The 18,627-nt window shown below is 43.4% G+C and overlaps 1 protein-coding gene across 1 annotated transcript in view; it reads left to right on the plus strand.

Moving 5' to 3' along the window:
- Window positions 1–18,627, plus strand: part of nek10 (NIMA-related kinase 10) — a 265,380-nt gene that overhangs the window by 201,995 nt on the left and 44,758 nt on the right. Inside the window, exon 29 of the mRNA XM_080206316.1 lies at window positions 9,010–9,141. Within this exon, the coding sequence (XP_080062442.1) occupies window positions 9,010–9,141 (132 nt within the window). The remainder of the gene's footprint in view (window positions 1–9,009; window positions 9,142–18,627) is intronic.

An 18,627-nucleotide genomic window follows, 5' to 3' on the forward strand; every position in this document is an offset into this window, starting at 1 on the left:
CAGGGGTGATAGCGGGTGCCTTAGTAATTAATTGTCAAAATTCGCTGGACTCTGGGGAAGTGCCGGAAGATTGGAAAATGGCTAATGTTGCGCCGCTGTTTAAAAAGGTAGCAGACAAAAGGCAGGGAATTATAGGCCGGTTAGTTCAACGTCCATAGTTGGAAAAATGCTAGAATCCGTCATCAAAGAAGAAATAGCGAGACACCTAGAAAAGAACGGTTTGATCAAGTAGACGGAGCATGGATTCGTGAAGGGGAAGTCGTGTTTGACGCATTTATTGGATTTCTGTAAGGATGTGACTAGTGCGGTAGACAGAGGGGAACCGGTGGATGCGGTGTTTTTAGATTTTCAGAAGGTGTTTGATAAGGTGCCTCACGAAAGGTTGCTGCAAAAGGTTAGGGTGCACGGAGTTGGGGGTGATGTGTTAGCGTGGACAGAGGACTGATTGTCTAATAGGAAGCAGAGAGTTGGAATCAGTGGGTGCTATTCTGGTTGGCAGTCGGTGACTAGTGGAGTGCTGCAGGGATCGGTGCTGGGGCCTCAACTGTTTACCATTTACATGGACGATCTGGAGGAGGGGGCTGAGTGTAGGGTAACGAAATTTGCTGATGACACGAAGATGAGTGGAAAAGCAAATTGCGTGGCAGGCGCGGAAAGTCTGCAGAGAGATCTGGATAGGCTGTGTGAGTGGGCGAGGACCTGGCAGATGGAGTATCATGTTAGCAAACGTGAGGTTATCCACTTTGGTAGAAATAATAGCAGGAGGGATTATTATTTAAAGGGTGAAAAGCTGCAGCATGCTACGGTGCAGAGGGACCTGGGAATCCTTGTGCACGAATCGCAAAAACCCAGTCTGCAGGTGCAGCAGGTGATCAAGAATGGAATGTTGGCCTTTATAGCGAGGGGAATAGAATATAAAAGCAAGGAGGTCATGCTGCAACTGTACAGGGCACTGGTGAGGCCGCAAATGGAGTACTGTGTGCAGTTTTGGTCGCCGCATTTGCGAAAGGATATATTGGTCTGGGAGGGAGTGCAGAGAAGGTTCACCAGGCTGATACTGGAGATGAAGGGGATAGCCTATGAGGAGAGATTGAATAGACTGGGTCTATTGGAGTTTAGAAGGCTGAGGGGGGATCTTATAGAGACATACAAGATAATGAAGGGGCTAGATAGAGTAGAGGTAGAGAGATTCTTCCCGCTTAGAAAGGATAGCAGAACTACAGGGCACAGACTCAAAATAAGGGGGGGACAGTTTAGATCGGAGTTGAGGAGGAACTTCTTCACTCAAAGGTTGGTGAGTCTCTGGAATTCTCTGCCCATTGAAGCGGTGGAGGCTACCTCGCTAAATATATTTAAGTCACGGGTAGCTAGGGTTCTGACAGACAAGGGAATTAAAAGCTATGGGGAGAAAGCGGGAAAGTGGAACTGATCCACTTCAGATCAGCCATGATCTTGTTGAATGGCGGAGCAGGCTCGAAGGGCTAGATGGCCTACTCCTGCTCCTATTTCTTATGTTGTTATGTTCTTATGTTTTTATTGAACCTCCCATGCTGTTGCAGCTGGCCTCAACACAGCCACGCCTCCAGCCCCGTGGCCAATTGTGAGCCCCACATCACCCGAAAATATTGCCCCCGCTGCCTAGACCGATCACACCTTCTCCACTGATCAAATGCAGAGCAGCAGTGAGTCCCCCCTCCATCCACCACTGATTGCATGCAGAGTGGCAGTGCCCTCTCCTCCATTACCTGATCAAGCTGCCGACATGGCCTCTCCCCTCCAGGTCCTGCCTGTTGGGCAATACCCAAGGAGCACTCCACTCCGTTCCCTCGACCTCCCTGAGAGGGAAGACCTCAATGGTCCAACACGACTGTTCGGCAAGGAAAATACCTGCCCCCCACTGACAGAACCTTTCATGGTGAGCTCACAAAGGCAAGTGAGCCCAGATGATTGACTGCCAAGCTCACATAAATTAGAATTGTAATATATTTGAATAAACTATTTAGCCTGTTGCCGGAAATAACCAAGAGGCTAATCATGCCAGATATCCAGTGCTGGTAAGATTGCAAGAGCTGAGAAATCAGGCTTGACCCTGACGTCTCAGCTCTCACGCAATTTTACCCGCTCGCTCTGCCCATCAATGGGCGGGGCTAGCCAGTACAATTATAGCCAATGGATTTTTAATATGTAAGCAATGGGGTCATAACTTGGGAGATTAGAGAAGGGAGCTCCTTACTGATCAATTGGCAACTTTTCAGGTTATTGGCTGATTCAAAATGGGTCCTTCTCTGGCTGAAGAAATGTAACTAGCAGGGTGCCACAGTGGTCAGTCCTTGGACCTCATCTGTTTACAATCTATATTAACGATCTGCAAGCAGAGACAGAGTGTAACATTGTAAAATGTGTGGATGATACTAAAATAGGTGGGAAAGCAAGCAGTGAAGAGGATATAAAATTCTACAGATGGATAGAGATAGGCGAGGAGAATGGTACTGTCTTTTGGCACCTTTGATGGATCTCCTTAGATCATATCTGGCTTTCTTGTATAGGTTAGAGTCGCTTGACTTGAACACTTCAGACCTAGATTTCAGTAGGCAGTGGCTATCCCTGTGTTACCATGATACTTAAAAAAATACATGCTGACACTGAAGAAAATGAAGATCAGGAATTTAAAAATGGAACCGAGTCAGAGTCTGATTCAAATAGTGGAAACTCATGACAATTTAGTGACTAACAAAGAACAAAGAAAAGTACAGCATAGGAACAGGCTTTTCAGCCCAAGCCTGTGCCAATGATGCCTAACTAAACTAAAAAATAAACCTTCTGCCCTCACTCAGTCCATATCCCTCTATTTCCTCCCTCTTCAGCTACCTATCCAGATGCCTCTTAAATGTTACTAATGTGCCCGCTTCCATCACCACCTCTGGCAGTGCACTCCAGGCACCCACCACTCTCTGCATAAAAAAACTTCCCCTGCACATTCCTTGAACCTTTCCCCTCTCACCTTGAACCTGTACTCCTTTATAACTGACACTTCAACCTTTGGAAAAGCCTCTGATTATCCACCCCGTCTATGCCTCTCATAATTTTGTAGATCTCTATCAGGTCTCCCCTCAGCCTCCATCTTTCCAGTGAGAACAATCCTAGTTTATTCAACCTTGTTTCATAACCAACACGCTCGAGACCAAGGAAATTCCTAGTGGACCTTCTTTGCACTCTCTCCAAAGCTTTCATGTCTTTCTGGCAGTGTGGTGACCAGAACTGCACGTAATACCTTGGCCTAACCAAGGTTTTTTATATCGGCAACATGTTTTCCTAACTCTTGTACTTAATACCCTGGAGGATGAAGGCAAGCATGCCATTGGCCTTCTTAATTACTTTGACCACTGTGTTGCCACTTTTAGGGAACTGTGGCACATCCAGATCCTTCTGTATGTTAATGTCCTGAAGGGTTCTATCATTTACGGTATAATTCACATCTAAATTTGATCCTCTAATATCTCACATTTGTCTGGATTAGTGGCGGCTTGTTGATCTAAAGGTACGAACCTTGCTTTGGCTTTATGAAGTGGGAGCTTGCAAGAGGTGCTAGGTTCAACTCCTGGACAAGCCCTCATTGAGCTGTTATTTCATGTTGGCACAATGGTTAGCACTGCTGCCTCACAGCGCCAGGGTCCTAGGCTTAATTCCGGCCTTGGGATTGCCATCTGAGTTTCCACTGTTTGAATCACACTTGGATTCTGTTCAGTTTTTAAATTCCTGATCTTCATTTCCTTCATTGTCAGCATGTATTTTTTTTAAGTATCATAATAGCACAGGGATATCCACTGCTTGCTGAAGTCCAGGTCTGAGGCATTCAAGTCAGATGATCTTGACCTATACAAGAAAGCCAAGTACGATCCAAGGAGATCCATCAAAGATGCTGCAACTGTACAGGGCACCGGTGAGGCCGCAGCTGGAGTACTGTGTGCAGTTTTGGTCGCCACACTTGCACAAGGATATTTTGGCCTTGGAGGGAGTGCAGAGGAGGTTTACTAGGCTGATACCGGAGATGAGGGGGTTGGACTATGAAGAGAGACTAAATAGACTGGGTCTGTACTCGTTGGAGTTTAGAAGGATGAGGGGGGATCTTATAGAGATGTATAAGATAATGAAGGGGATGGATAGGGTAGAGGTAGAGAGATTCTTCCCACTCAGAAAGGACAGCAGGACTAGAGGGCATAGCCTCAAGATAAGGCGGGGGGGCAGTTTAGAACGGAGTTGAGGAGGAACTTCTTCACTCAAAGGGTGGTGAATCTCTGGAATTCTCTGCCTGTTGAAGTGGTGGAAGCTACCTCGCTAAATATACTTAAGTCACGGGTAGATAGGTTTTTGGTAGGCAAGGGGATTAAGGGTTATGGGGAGAAAGCAGGAAAGTGGAACTGAGCCACTTCAGATCAGCCATGATCTTATTGAATGGCGGGGCAGGCTCGAAGGGCTAGATGGTCTACTCCTGCTCCTCCTACTTATGTTCTTACGTTCTTATGCCAAAAGTCAGTACTGGACTAAGCTGGAGTCAAAGGCTGGCCACACAGACCCCCACCAAATATGGCAAGGTCTGCAAGACATTACAGGTAAAGGCATGTAAAATCACCAGCTCCAACGCACCCCTCCCTGAAAAACTCAATGCATTCAACGCCCATTTTGAGCAAGAGGTCAGCGAGAGCATGCCCTCCACTGCGGAAACCTCAGATGAACCTGTACCTGAGGTCATCATTGCAGATGTCAGAGCAGCTTCCTTGAAGGTCAACCCATGGAAAGCGACTGGCCCGGATGGGGCACCCAAATGAGCACTCAGATCCTACGCAGATCAGCTGAGTATTTGCAGACATCTTCAGCCTCTGTTTACAACAATCTGAGGTCCCTATCTGCATCAAGAAGATGACCATCATCCCAGTACCAAAGAGAAGCGTGCCTTAATGATCATCATCCAGTGGCTCTGACATTAACCTTTTGAAGCACTTCATAATGATGGATGACTAACCTTTTGAAGGACTTCATAATGATGGGTCATGGCATTAATCAATTCCAGCCACCCAGGTTGCCTGATCCACTACAGCTCCCTACTGCTGCAACAGGTCCACAGCAGACACCATTTCCCTGGCCCTGCACTCGACCCTGGGATACCTAGATAACAAAGACACCGATGTGAGACTCCTACTTATTGATTATAACTCAGCCTTCAACACCATTATTCCAGCAAAACACATCTCCAAACTCATGGCCTGGGCTTCAGTTCCTCCCTCTGCGTTAGGGATCCTGAACTTCCTAACTCCCAGACCACAATCGGTAAAGATAGGCAACAACACCTCCTCCACGATCATCCTCAACACCAGTGCCCCACAAGGCTGTGTCTTCAGCCCCATACTATATCCTTATATACCTATAACTGTCTAGCCAAATTCCCCTTCAACTTGATTTTCAAGTTTGCCGATGACACCACCCTAGTGGTCATTGTCAGATCCCAAAAAATGACGAGACAGAGTACAGGAATGAGATAGAGATGACAGTAATCTCTCCCTCAGTGTCAACAAAACAAAGGAGATTGTCATCGTCTTCAGGAAGCATAGTGGAGAACATACCCCTGTCTACATCAATGGGGACGAAGTAGAAGTCATCGAGAGCTTCAAGTTTTTAGGTGTCAAGATTACCAACAACCCGTCCTGGTCCCTCTATGCCGACACTATAGACAAGAAAGCCCACAAATGCCTTTACTTTCTCAGAAGACAAAGGAAATTTGGCATGTCAGCTATAACTCTCACCAACTTTTACAAACGCACCATTGAAAGCATTCTTTTTGGTTATATCACAGCTTGGTATGGCTCCTGCTCTGCCCAAGACCACAAGAAACTACAAAATGTTGTGAGCCCAGTCCATCATTCAAACCAGACTTCCATCCATTGACTCTGTTTGCACTTTCCTCTGCCTCAAAAGCAGTCAGCATAATTAAAGACCCCATGCATCCTGGACATTGTCTTCCGCCTCTTCTGTTGGGAAAAAGATACAAAAAGTCTGAGGTTGCATACCAACCGATTCAAGAACAGCTTCTTCCCTGCTGTCAGACTTTTGAATGGACTTACCTTGCACTAAGTTGATCTTTCTCTACATCCTAGCTATAACTGTAACACTACATTCTGCACCCTCTCCTTTTCTTCTCTGTGAATAGTATGCTTTGTCTGTATAGCGCACAAGAAACAATACTTTTCGCTGTATACTAATTCATGTGGCAATAATAAATCAAATCAAAGCAAAGCACAGTGGTTAGCACTGCTGTCTCACTGGCAGGGACCTGGTTTCAATTCTGGCCTTGGGTAATTGTGTGGAGTTTGCATGTTTCCTTGTATCTGCATGGGTTTCCTCCAGGTGCTCCAATTTCATCCCACAATCCAAACTTGCAGGTTAGGTGGAACGGCCATGCTAAATTGTCCCTTATTTTCAAGGGGATTAACAGAGCTAAATACATGGGGTTTCGGGGATCGCCCTGGGGGCGATTGTTGTTGGTGTGGTGCAGATTCAATAGGTTGAATGGCTTCCTTGTGCACTGTAGGAATTCTATGATTCCAAGTCTTTTAAAAATGTTTCAATTAGCCAAACATTCGGCGTTCTTCATAACAATTAAATTCACTGCATCCTGTTCAAATTCAGGACTTTTAACTCCAAATTTTTCTCCATGATCTAACTCTTCACTTTTCCAGGAGACACAAGTTTAACACTGCCTCCTTAATGCAAGCAGTTCATTTTTCTGTCAAGTAAAATCCTCTTTAGCTTCTCTAAAGAACTTTGTTAAAGTCTTATCAATGTTCAGCTAAGAAAACATGTTCAATTTCATTCAATTCACAAATTTTCAGTTTTTTCCTTCCCATTGCATTTGAGTTGTTTTAGTTACATTTTATCAAGAAATATGACCTCTTTGGTTGTAAGCTTTAGTTTACATTCAAGAATATATTTCCTTCGTCACATTATCGTGTTAACTCTGTACTCAGCTTTTCCACTCTCTTTCAAAGCACATTTTCCCATTTTACATCAGCAGCTTTCAGTACTGTTGATGTCTGCTTTGCATCATCTTGCTCATGCTTTTTCTACATTTTAAATTCAACTGGATTTACATCATCTCCAACTACCCTTAATAATTAATTATCAGCCTGTAGTTCCATGTCATTTTTAAATTAGCATGCTGAGTTTCTGACTCAGTGAACATGTTTAAATTGAAGTATTAAGTTTAGTAGTGTGCTTACAAAAGATCGGTGGGTCTTTCACGTCACCCAGCTTTTCCTGTACAATTTCAGTTTCAACAGGCCTGATGCCTTTCCCAAAACTAGGGAAGGGCATTGAGCCTGTTGAAAATGAAACTGTTTTCAAGTTGTTTTCTAAGAAGAAATCAACTCCTTCACCATGTAAAGTGGGAACAGCATCCATTCTAACAGCCAGTAAAAAAGGCACATTTGGATGTGTAAATAAGGCACATCCAAAGAAATGGATAAACAATTGCCATCAATACCTTATTATTCAGCAAACATTTTACAGTGAGCTTCACACCACGTGCTAACGTCAGTGACTGTACTGATCCTGTATCTGTAATAATAATTCATTTACCTGCCTCACTGGTAGGTAACGTGGGGACAATCTTCAGCCTTCCAGTGTCCTTTGTTGTGATAAAATTAAAATGTCATTCCCCTTGAACAAAACCTCTCCAAATCTTCATTTCCTTGCTTGGATCTTTACCTTTCCCATTTTTCAAAGCTAGACTTGACATTGGCAAATGATTGATCTTCCTCTCATTCCAGTTTCTTTGGTAGGTTCCACATGGTGCCTATTACTAATAATTGTATGTATTAACATATAATCATATCAAGCAGCACCCACCTCAGTCCCCACAGAAATTTTGCATTTTGTGCTGTTCCACAGTCCTTAGGTACATAGGAGCACTCATTTTTTCCATTCAAAAAATTTAGCCCTGGAGTTGCTTCCACCAGCAGCCATATTCCATCTGTGATCCCTGAGACAAATCATCACTCAAATGACACACCCTTACAAAATCTCCTTAGCTAGATTCACAACAATCTTAATTGCAAAGATTCCCCTTTCAATCCGGAAAACCTTGATATATCATTCCATGATGTCAGTTACTCAGCTCATTCATAACTATTATTCAGGGTATGGATTTTCCACTCAGTAGTAGGTTTCAGCAGGCTACATACCTATGGGTTGTGAGAAGCCTGGTCCTATTGCCACCTAATGTTCATACATTCATACTTTCAGCAGGGGTTGCTCCATAGGAGCGCAGAAAACTGAGTTTTCTGCTTTTCTCCTCTCTAACCCATATCATTCTAACCTATTACTTCCACCCCTGCTCTCTCCACTAAGATCATCTGATCCTCACACATTATGGAACAAACTTGCATCTCCCTAGTTTGTATGGCCCAGCTACCCACTGAGTAAACTGTCTGGCTGAACTGTCAGAGTAGTCTTCTAAATCGATTTTGCACTCATCGAATTCAATTCTATTCTGTTCTGTTAGTGATTTTTGAGTCCTTGCTTTCTAAATATTGTGAGTTGATTAAAGGTATTTGCATGCTGGTAATCTCAGTATCTTCATTAGTCTGCTATCGGAAATGTCATTGTATTTGATATGGAAGTGAGTACTCCTAAGAACTGCCCAGATGTGAACATTAGTTAAGGACAGAATGCGTTTCAATGCCTCCTTGGTTGTGTACTGCAATCAGATCTGGGCTGAGTTAAACCAACATTAATATATAACAACAGTCAACAACTTCAAAAGCAACCACTTGGGTGAAATACTGGAGCATGTTGCAATCTCAGTAATACTGAATAATATCACAATTAAATATATCTAATAATATATCAATCCTTTTTCACAAATAGATTGAAAATATCTGATCGGTTATCTAATTTATTTGAGAATTGTAAACCAAATCCACAATCTTTTATGATAGATTATTGTTTTCTTTACAGGTCAGAGTTCTTCCTCTAATTTGTTTAGTCGGGGAAGATTATCTCAATCACTATCCAGAGCAGAAGCAGCACATCTAAGCAACAGTCTTCAATCATGTTCCCTTGAAAGCTCTGGCTGTGTTGATATAACAGGTGATTTTGATATTGTCAATTTATTGCAATAATGAAGTATTTGGGCTTGATTTGTTTGTCTGAAAACTAAGTTTTGTTCAAAGAAAGAAAAAAATGTTTAAAACTAACTATCATTGTGTACGTTACAAAGGTGAGAGATTTGGCACAAACGTATTGGATACTTTTATCATCCAGACAGTGAAGATGATTTACTTTGATCTCATTTCCTTAGTCTTATTAAAATAACTCACCATACCTAGTTCATTCTCCAAGTATGACTAGTTTACCAAATATAGGTAGATACATTGCTAATATTTCCATAATATTAAAGCAATCCATTACATGCATGTCGTAGTCTCAGTTATCGTTGATACACTCATGTATTAGTCTCATATATTGCAGGTGTTGTAAGGAGTATCATTTTAAAATTTCATAGTTCATTGTTTCAGATTGTTCACAAGTACTGCTATGCTTGAAAATTATTCAGCAAGTTACTTAGCCATTTTTTCCTCCTTTCATGACAGCACCAATGTTACAGAAGCAGAGGGTTTGATTACCTTTGCCCTCTGTTCTGTCACCAAAATAGCCTTTCTTTGCATGACTGTACACAATGATTGGTCTCATAGCTAAGCCACTGAAGTCTATATACTTACTGTACATGTTTCAGAAAGCATTGCTAGATAATGATTAAGGATGATCATTAGATCATTTCTCATTGGATCATGGATATTTTTGCAGAGATGGTGGCATAGTAGTAGTGTTACTGAACTGCTAATCCAGAGACCCAGGTTAATGCTCTAGGGATATGGTTCAGATTCCATCACTGCAAGTAGTGGAATTTAAATTCGGTTAATAAATCTGAAATTATAAAGCCTGTCTCAGCAATGGTGACTGTGACAACTATTGTTGTAAAAACCCATCCCATTCACTGATGTCCTTTAGGGAAGGAAATCTGCCATCCTTACCTGGACTGGCCTATGTGTGACTCCATATTCTCAGCAATATGATTGACTCTTAACTGCCACTGAGGAAACCACTGAGTTAAGGCAATTAGAGATGGTTGCCCTTACCAGTGGAACCATATCCTATGAAAGAATAAAGGATGTTTCCTCTCTAGCCCATGGGACTGAAGCCACTTAGTTGTGGAAAATATGAATGTGACTTCTTGTGGGAGTGGAAGGCTATAATGATAGTGGAACAAAGGAATGACAGTTGGTCATTTAGTCCCTTGGGTCTGTTCAGCCGGCCATTGAAATCATTGCTGATCTGTGAGCTAATTCCATATACCCAGCTTTGCCCCAAATCCATCAATCCCAGCTTTAAAATTAAAAATTGATCTCCATGATTGCCATTTGCACAGAGAGTTCTAAACTACTAACCAAATTGGCGTGCAGTTGTATTTCCTAATTTGTCTCCTGACAGGTCAGGCTTTAATTTTAAACTATGTTCCCTGATTCTTGACTCCTCAACTAGCAGAAATAGCTTCTCTCTGTCTACCCAATTAGTTCCCCTTAATATCTTGAAAATTTAAATCAAACCATGCCTTAATTTTCTGAATACAGAAAATACAAAGTCATATTGTTTAGTCTTGCTTTGAAGCTTAGCTGTTGGAGTTAAGATATCAATCCAGTAAATATTTTCCGCACAGCTTGCAGTCTAGTATGAATCAATTCTTCCTAAGGTATGATAACTAGAACTGCTCATAATAGTCCAGCTGTGGCCTAACCAGAGGTTTGTGTGGCTGAAGCATGAATTCTACCCAGCTGTAATCTATTCCTCCAGATATATAAAACTCTGGATTCCATGAACTTTTTTGATTATTTTTTGCATCTGTTCATGACCTTTTAAATGAACTGTGCAATAGACTCCCAAGTTTCTTTGGGCCTCCACTATTATTAGCTTTTCACCATTTAGAAAGAATTCCATTACATCCTTTACATGTCTAAAGTGGATAACCTCAGTTTCTTGCATTGAAATCCATTTGCCACAGCTCTGCTCATTCACAAAGTCTATCCAGATCATTTTGTAATTTTACACTTCCATCTCTACTGCTTACGACACTATTCTATATTTGTTTCAGAGGCGGCGCAGTAGCACAGTGGTTATCGCTGTTGCCTCACAGTGTCAGGGACCTGGGTTTGTTTCCCAGCTTGGGTCACTGTCTGTGTGGAGTTTGCACGTTCTCCCCGTGTGCGTTTCCTCCGGGTACTCTGGTTTCCTCCCACAGTCCAAAGATATGCAGGTTAGGTTGACTGGCCATGCTAAATTGCCCCTTAGTATCAGTCTGACTAGCAAGGGTAAATGCATGGGGTTGTGGAGATCAAGCCTGTGTGGGATTGTGGTCAGCGCATATTCGATAGGCAGAATGGACTCCTTCTGCACTGTAGGATTCTATGATTCCATGAAATTTGGACATGTCTTTTTATTCCATCACCTAATTTGTTGGTAAATCTGGAAAATAGGTTAGACCCACCACAGATCTTTGGGGTGGCATCGCTAGCCAGATCCTGCCAATTAGAGTATATGACAATTATTCCTGGTCTCAGTCACCATCCACTCAACCTATCTAAATCAATAATTTGCTGTCAAATTCAGTAAAAGTTCTTTCAAATTTAAGCTTGAAGAAGTGATCATTAGATAAAGAACAGTTACATCGTAATTCCCAACTATTGAAAAATACTAGTGATGTTTATTGTAATGATATTTGTTCTAAGCTTTGTTGTGGCAGCGGTACATTTTGTTGTTACATTATTTCCTATGTATTACGGGACAGGTTTTCTGTGATTTTGCACCTGCATTCGCCGCGAACACAAATGGGTGCAAAATCTAGCAAGATTCAGAAAACGAGAATCTCACCGGCAAGATCTTGTTTTCCCATTCTCCCCACTCCGACTGTCAGGAAGGTCAGGAATCTCATTTCAATGAATTTCAATATAATTAGCAGGCTTTCCCACCACCTCGTTCCCCCACATTTTGAATTCCTCCCTCACCAACGTGACGTCACATCAGTAAGGTTTACAATTGCTTTTCAGAAGTGGGAACCAGATGAATAGAATCCGTTTTGGCGGGGCTGGGTGGGTGGGCGGTTGGGGGGGGAGGGGTGTGGGGGGCGGGGTTGCAAGTATAGCCCCTGAGGGGAGGAGGACATGCCCAGTCAGTACCCTAGCACTCTATGTCATCCTGGCACTGCCAGGGGGTACAGCCAAGGGGCCCTCTTCGAAGCTCCATTTCAGGAAGGAGGGGGGTTTCCATGTGCATCTACAGAGTTCCTCGTGCATTGAGATGGGGTGGCAGGGGTTCCTGTGTCCATACAGGTGGGGGTACCCTGTGGCCATGGGATGGGGGATCTCTCATTTTCATGAAGTGGCTCCTTGTGCATGTAGTGGGGGATGTTCTTGTGTTTTATATCAGAGATCGGGGTGCCGGCATGGGCCACACCGTTAGAGTTTTTTTTGTAGAATTCTGGATTATCTGGAGAGAAAACTCGGCTGTGCAACCTGCGAGCTGCATGTTGCTTTTCTCACTTCAGGCAGCACTCTGTGCAGAGAATGGAAAATTCCACCCATTGGTGTAAGAGAAAAAACAGGTGGTGAATTGCTCACCACAGGATTTCTGTAGGCTTTTGTCACCGTAGTATTTATATGGCTAGTCCAGTTCAGTTTCTGATCAATGGTAACCCCTATTGTCAATATCCTTAAGGTTACCATTGACCAGAAACTCAACTGGACTCACCTAAAACAGTGGCTACAAGAGCAGGTCAGAGGCTTGGAATCCTGTAGCAAATAATTCACCTCCTAACTCTCCAAAGGCTGTCCACCATCTACAAAGGCATAAGTAAAATGTAAGATGGAATACACTCCAACAACACTCCAATAACAGTCTAGACACCATCCAGAACAAAGCAACCTGCTTGATTGGCATCCCTTCCACAATAACTCCCTATAACACCATTGGCAGCAATGTGTACCATCTACAAGATGCACAACATGAACTCAAACCCATGACCACTAACATCTAGAAAGATAAGAGCAGCAGAACCATAGGAACACTACCACCTGAAATTTCCCATCCAAGTCACTCATTATCCTGACTTAGGAATATATCCTTCACTGTCACTGCGGTAAAATTCTGGAACTCTCTCCCTAACAGCACTATGACCACATCGATTGCAGCGGTTCAAGGCAGCAACTCAATGCCACCTTCTCAAAAGAAACTAGGGATAGGCAATAAATGCTGGTCTAACCATCGATGCCCACAACCCATGAATGAATTAAAAAAAATCTGTAATGGAGGATATGTTTCAGTATTATGTGCTGTAATTATACTCATCTATGTATTTAGAATGCACGGATCAATCAAGGACAGTCAGCATGGATTTAGTAAAGGTAAATTGTGTTTACAAGTTTAATAGAATTTTTAGAAGTCCTGACAAATGGGATAGAGAAATAGATTGCTGTAATTATATATTGTTGATATGTATTTTAGGAGTTTAGGAGAGTAAGAGGTGACTTAATTGAAACATTTAAGATCCTGAGGAGCCTTGACAGGGTGGATATGGAAAGGATGTTTCCTCTGTGGGAGAATCTAGAGCTAGGGGTCGCTGCTTAAAAATAAAGGATCACCCATTTAAATCAGAGGCAGGAAAAATTCTCTCTCAAAGCTTCGTAAATCTTTGGAACTCTGCTTCTCAGAAGGTGGTGGAAGCAGAGTCATTGAATGTTTTTAAGAAAGATGGTAGATGGATTCTTGATAATCAAGGCAGGGGGGGCGCAAAAGGTTATCAAGGATAGGTGGGAGTGTAGGGTTTGATTGGCAGAGCAGGTGCAAGAGACCAAGGAGCCTACTCCTGCTTCTAATTCATATGTCTGTAGATATTAAATTTCCAAAGTCATTTTTGGAAGCAGTATTAACTTTTGGCTAAAATATGACTCTGAGGTCCTAGAATGTTTCTTCACTTGCTTTTGCCGGTGATATAGCTCTTCTATGAATGATTCTTATATCAGTATGATTAAAAATCTCTCAATCCATGAGAGATTTTGCAAAAAAACTGGCCTAAAGTTAAAGCTTTAATATTAAGAAAGCACTAAAGAATGTAACATTCTACTTGAACAACAAGGGTCTAAGGAAGATCAAAGGTAGTGATCTCAAATATAGTACCCTAGATGATTTCAAAATAATACCTCGGAGTGAGGATCAATGGGTGGGGCACAGGGAGGACACGGAGTGCTAAACTTCAATTGTGTATTAACAACTTAATGTTGAGTCCCCTGAAACCTACACATTTTGATATTTTAAAAACTTTTTTTAACCCCCATTAAAAATGAGTGATAGTAAAAATAGAAACTTTCTCAAATACATTAATCAAGTTGGAGGGCATTGCTAAAAAAAAGTTAGAAATTTCTACATCTGGGATATTTCAGATGGTATTTTATATTCTATAAAATGTACAGTTGCAGCAAGACCTCTATCCCCCTCGCTATAAAGGCCAGCATCCCATTCGCCTTCTTGACCACCTGCTGCACCTGCAGACTGGGTGTTTTATATTCTATAAAATGGGCTTAGAGGGTGGTGGTTGATGGTAAATATTCATCATGGAGTTCGGTTTCGAGTGGTGTGCCTCAGGGATCTGTTTTGGGGCCACTGCTGTTTGTAATTTTTATTAATGATCTGGATGAGGGTATAGTTGGGTGGATTAGTAAGTTTGCTGATGACACCAAAGTCGGAGGTGTGGTAGATAGTGATGAAGGGTGTCATAGTTTGCAGGAAGACTTAGACAGGTTGCAGAGCTGGGCCGAGAGGTGGCGGATGGAGTTTAATGCGGAGAAGTGTGAGGTAGGAATGTTGCCTGGTATGGAGGGGAGGTCCTATGAACATAGAACATTACAGCGCGGAACAGGCCCTTCGGCCCACAATGTTGCGCCGACCAGTCTTATTTTAAAAAAAAAACATTGACCCACTAATCTAAACCAATCCCTTTTTGTCCATAAACCTATCCACCAATCTCTTAAACGCCCCCAAACTAGGCGCATTTACAACTGCAGCAGGCAGGGCATTCCAGTCCCTCACCACCCTCTGGGTAAAGAACCTGCCCCTGACATCCGTCCTATAACTACCCCCCCTTAATTTAAAGCCATGCCCCCTCGTGCTAGATTTCTCCATCCGAGGAAACAGGCTATCACCATCCACCCTATCTAAACCTCTAATCATCTTATATGTTTCTATAAGATCCCCTCTTAGCCGCCTTCTTTCCAGTGAAAACAACCCCAAATCCCTCAGTCTCTCCTCATAGGACCTCCCCTGCATACCAGGCAACATCCTGGTAAACCTCCTCTGCACCCTCTCCAAAGCCTCCACGTCCTTCCTGTAATGTGGGGACCAGAACTGCACACAGTACTCCAAGTGCGGCCGCAACAGAGTTGTGTACAGTTGCAACATGACGCTGCGACTCCTAAATTCAATCCCCCTACCAATAAACGCCAAGACACCGTACGCCTTCTTAACAACCTTATCTACTTGATTCCCAACTTTCAGGGATCTATGTACACATACACCTAGATCCCTCTGCTCCTCCACTCTATTCAAAGTCCTCCCGTTAGCCCTATACTCAACACATCTGTTATTCCTACCGAAATGGATTACCTCACACTTCTCCGCATTAAACTCCATCCGCCACCTCGCAGCCCAGCTCTGCAACCTGTCCAAGTCACCCTGCAAACTTCGACACCCTTCCTCACAATCTACCACACCTCCGACTTTGGTGTCATCAGCAAACTTACTAATCCACCCAACTATACCCTCATCCAGATCATTAATAAAGATTACAAACAGCAGTGGCCCCAAAACAGATCCCTGAGGCACACCACTCGTAACCGCACTCCATGATGAATAATTACCTTCAACCACCACCCTCTGTCTCCTATCTGCTAACCAATTCCTGATCCAAGTACCTAAATTACCACCAATCCCATACATCTGCATTTTCTGCAGAAGCATACCATGGTGAACCTTATCAAACGCCTTACTAAAATCCATATATACCACATCTACTGCCTTACCCCTATCCACCTCTTTGGTCACCTTCTCAAAGAACTCAATAAGGTTAGTAAGGCACGACCTTCCCGCTACAAAACCATGCTGACTATCTCTAATCAATTCATTACTCTCCAAATAACTATAAATCCTATCCCTAATAATTCTTTCTAAAACCTTGCCCACTACAGAAGTAAGACTCACTGGTCTATAATTCCCAGGGAAGTCTCTGTTCCCCTTCTTAAACAATGGGACAACATTCGCTGTCCTCCAATCTTCCGGTACTATACCAGAGACCAACGACGACCTGAAGATCAGAGCCAGTGGCTCTGCAATCACCTCTCTTGCCTCCCATAGAATCCTAGGGTAAATCCCGTCTGGACCAGGGGACTTATCTATTTTCAACCCATCTAGAATATCCAAGACATCCTCTGTATCAACTACAATACTTTCTATTTTACACCCCTTCACCCCAGTGACCTCCTCAGCTACATTCATATCGTCCTGCGTGAACACCGAAGAGAAATAATGGTTCAATGCCTCTCCAATCTCTTCCGGTTCCACACACAACTTCCCCCTACTGTCTGTAACTGGCCCTAATCTTGCCCTAACCAACCTTCTGTTCTTGACATACCTATAGAACGCCTTAGGATTCTCCTTAATCCTATCAGCCAAAGTCATCTCATGCCCTCTTCTAGCCCTTCTTAACTCCCTCTTCAATTCCCTCCTAGCCAATCTAAAGCTTTCTACTGCACTACCCGAGCCCTCAAGCCTCATCCGAACATAAGCCTCCTTCTTCTTCCTAACCAACAAATCAACTTTTTTTGTGCACCACGGTTCCCTAGCCCTACCAATTCCTCCTTGCCTGACAGGGACATACCTATCACAGACCCGCAGTAGCTGCTCCTTGAAAAAACTCCACATTTCAGACGTTCCTAGTCCCTGTAATCTCCTAGTCCAACCAATGCTTCCTAATTCTCTCCTAATGGCCTCATAATTACCCTTCCCCCAGCTAAAACTACTGACCCGAGGTTCATGCCTATCCCTTTCCATCACTAAGGTGAACGTAACCGAATTGTGGTCACTATCACCAAAAAGCACACCAACTTCCAAGTCTAGCACCTGGTCTGGCTCATTTCCCAGCACCAAGTCCAATATAGCCTCACCTCTAGTTGGCCTATCTACATATTGAGTCAAAAAACCTTCCTGCACACTTTGAACAAAAACTGACCCCTCTAACGAGCTAGAGCTATAGCAATTCCAATCAATGTTAGTAAAGTTAAAATCCCCCATAACAATTACCCTATTACTTTCACTCCTAACCAGGATCGTCTCTGCAATCCTTTCCTCAACCTCTCTAGAACTTTTTGGAGGTCTATAAAAGACTCCCAACAGGGTGACCTCTCCTCTCCTATTTCTAATTTCTGCCCATACTACCTCAACAGACAAGTCCTCATTAAACTTCCTCTCTGACACTGTGATATAGTCCTTGACCAATAATGCTACTCCACCCCCCCTTCTACCTCCTTCTCTACTCCGACTAAAGCACTTGTACCCCGGCACCTGCAACATCCATTCCTGACCCTGCTCTATCCACGTCTCTGAAGTGGCCACAACATCAAAGTCCCAGGTACTGGTCCACGCTGCAAGTTCATCCACTTTATTGCGAATACTCCTCGCGTTAAAGTATATACATTTCAAACCTCGCTTCGCCCCACCCCCACAATGCCGTGCAATGCCGTCCCCTTCTATGCCCCCCTCACTTTCACCCCCTCTACCCAGGATCCCACCCCCCCTCTGAATCAGTTTAAACCACTCCGCATAGCCTTCACAAATTTACCCCCCAGGATATTTGTTCCCCTCTGGTTCAGATGTATACCATCACTCTTATAGAGATCCCACCTTCCCCAGAATGAGCCCCAATTGCTCAAGTAATTAAACCCCTCCCTCCTGCACCATCCCCTCAGCCACAAGTTCAAACTTTCCCTCTCCCTATTCCTCTCTAAACTATCCCGTGGCACAGGCAAGAGTCCAGAGATAACCACTCTGTTTGACTTGGCCTTTAGTTTCCATCCCAACTCCATGAAACTCTGCTTAATATCCCCTTCCCTTAGCCTCCCTATGTCATGTGTCCCCACATGAATTATAACTTGGGGTTGATCCCCCTCTCCCCTAAGAGTCTTGAATATCCTCTCCGACACATCCCGGACCCCAGCCCCTGGTAGGCAACACACCAGCCCTGAATCCCTACCCTTACTACCAACTCTCCTATCCGTCCCTTTAACTGTAGAGTCCCCAATCACGAGGCCCAATCTCTTGCATCCCCTAGACACCTGAGCTTTTACAATAGGCTCACCCCCAGAGTCCTGCTCCCTTTGGCTATCCCCAGTTGATGCTTCCTCAACTGTAGCCTCCAGGACCGAAAACCTATTTTGGAGGGGAACAGCCCCAGGGGATTCTCCTCCCACATGCTTCTTT

The sequence above is a fragment of the Carcharhinus amblyrhynchos genome, chromosome 2, assembly GCF_965287045.1.
Source record: "Carcharhinus amblyrhynchos chromosome 2, sCarAmb.v2.hapA, whole genome shotgun sequence".
In the NCBI taxonomy this organism is placed as follows: Eukaryota; Metazoa; Chordata; class Chondrichthyes; order Carcharhiniformes; family Carcharhinidae; genus Carcharhinus; species Carcharhinus amblyrhynchos.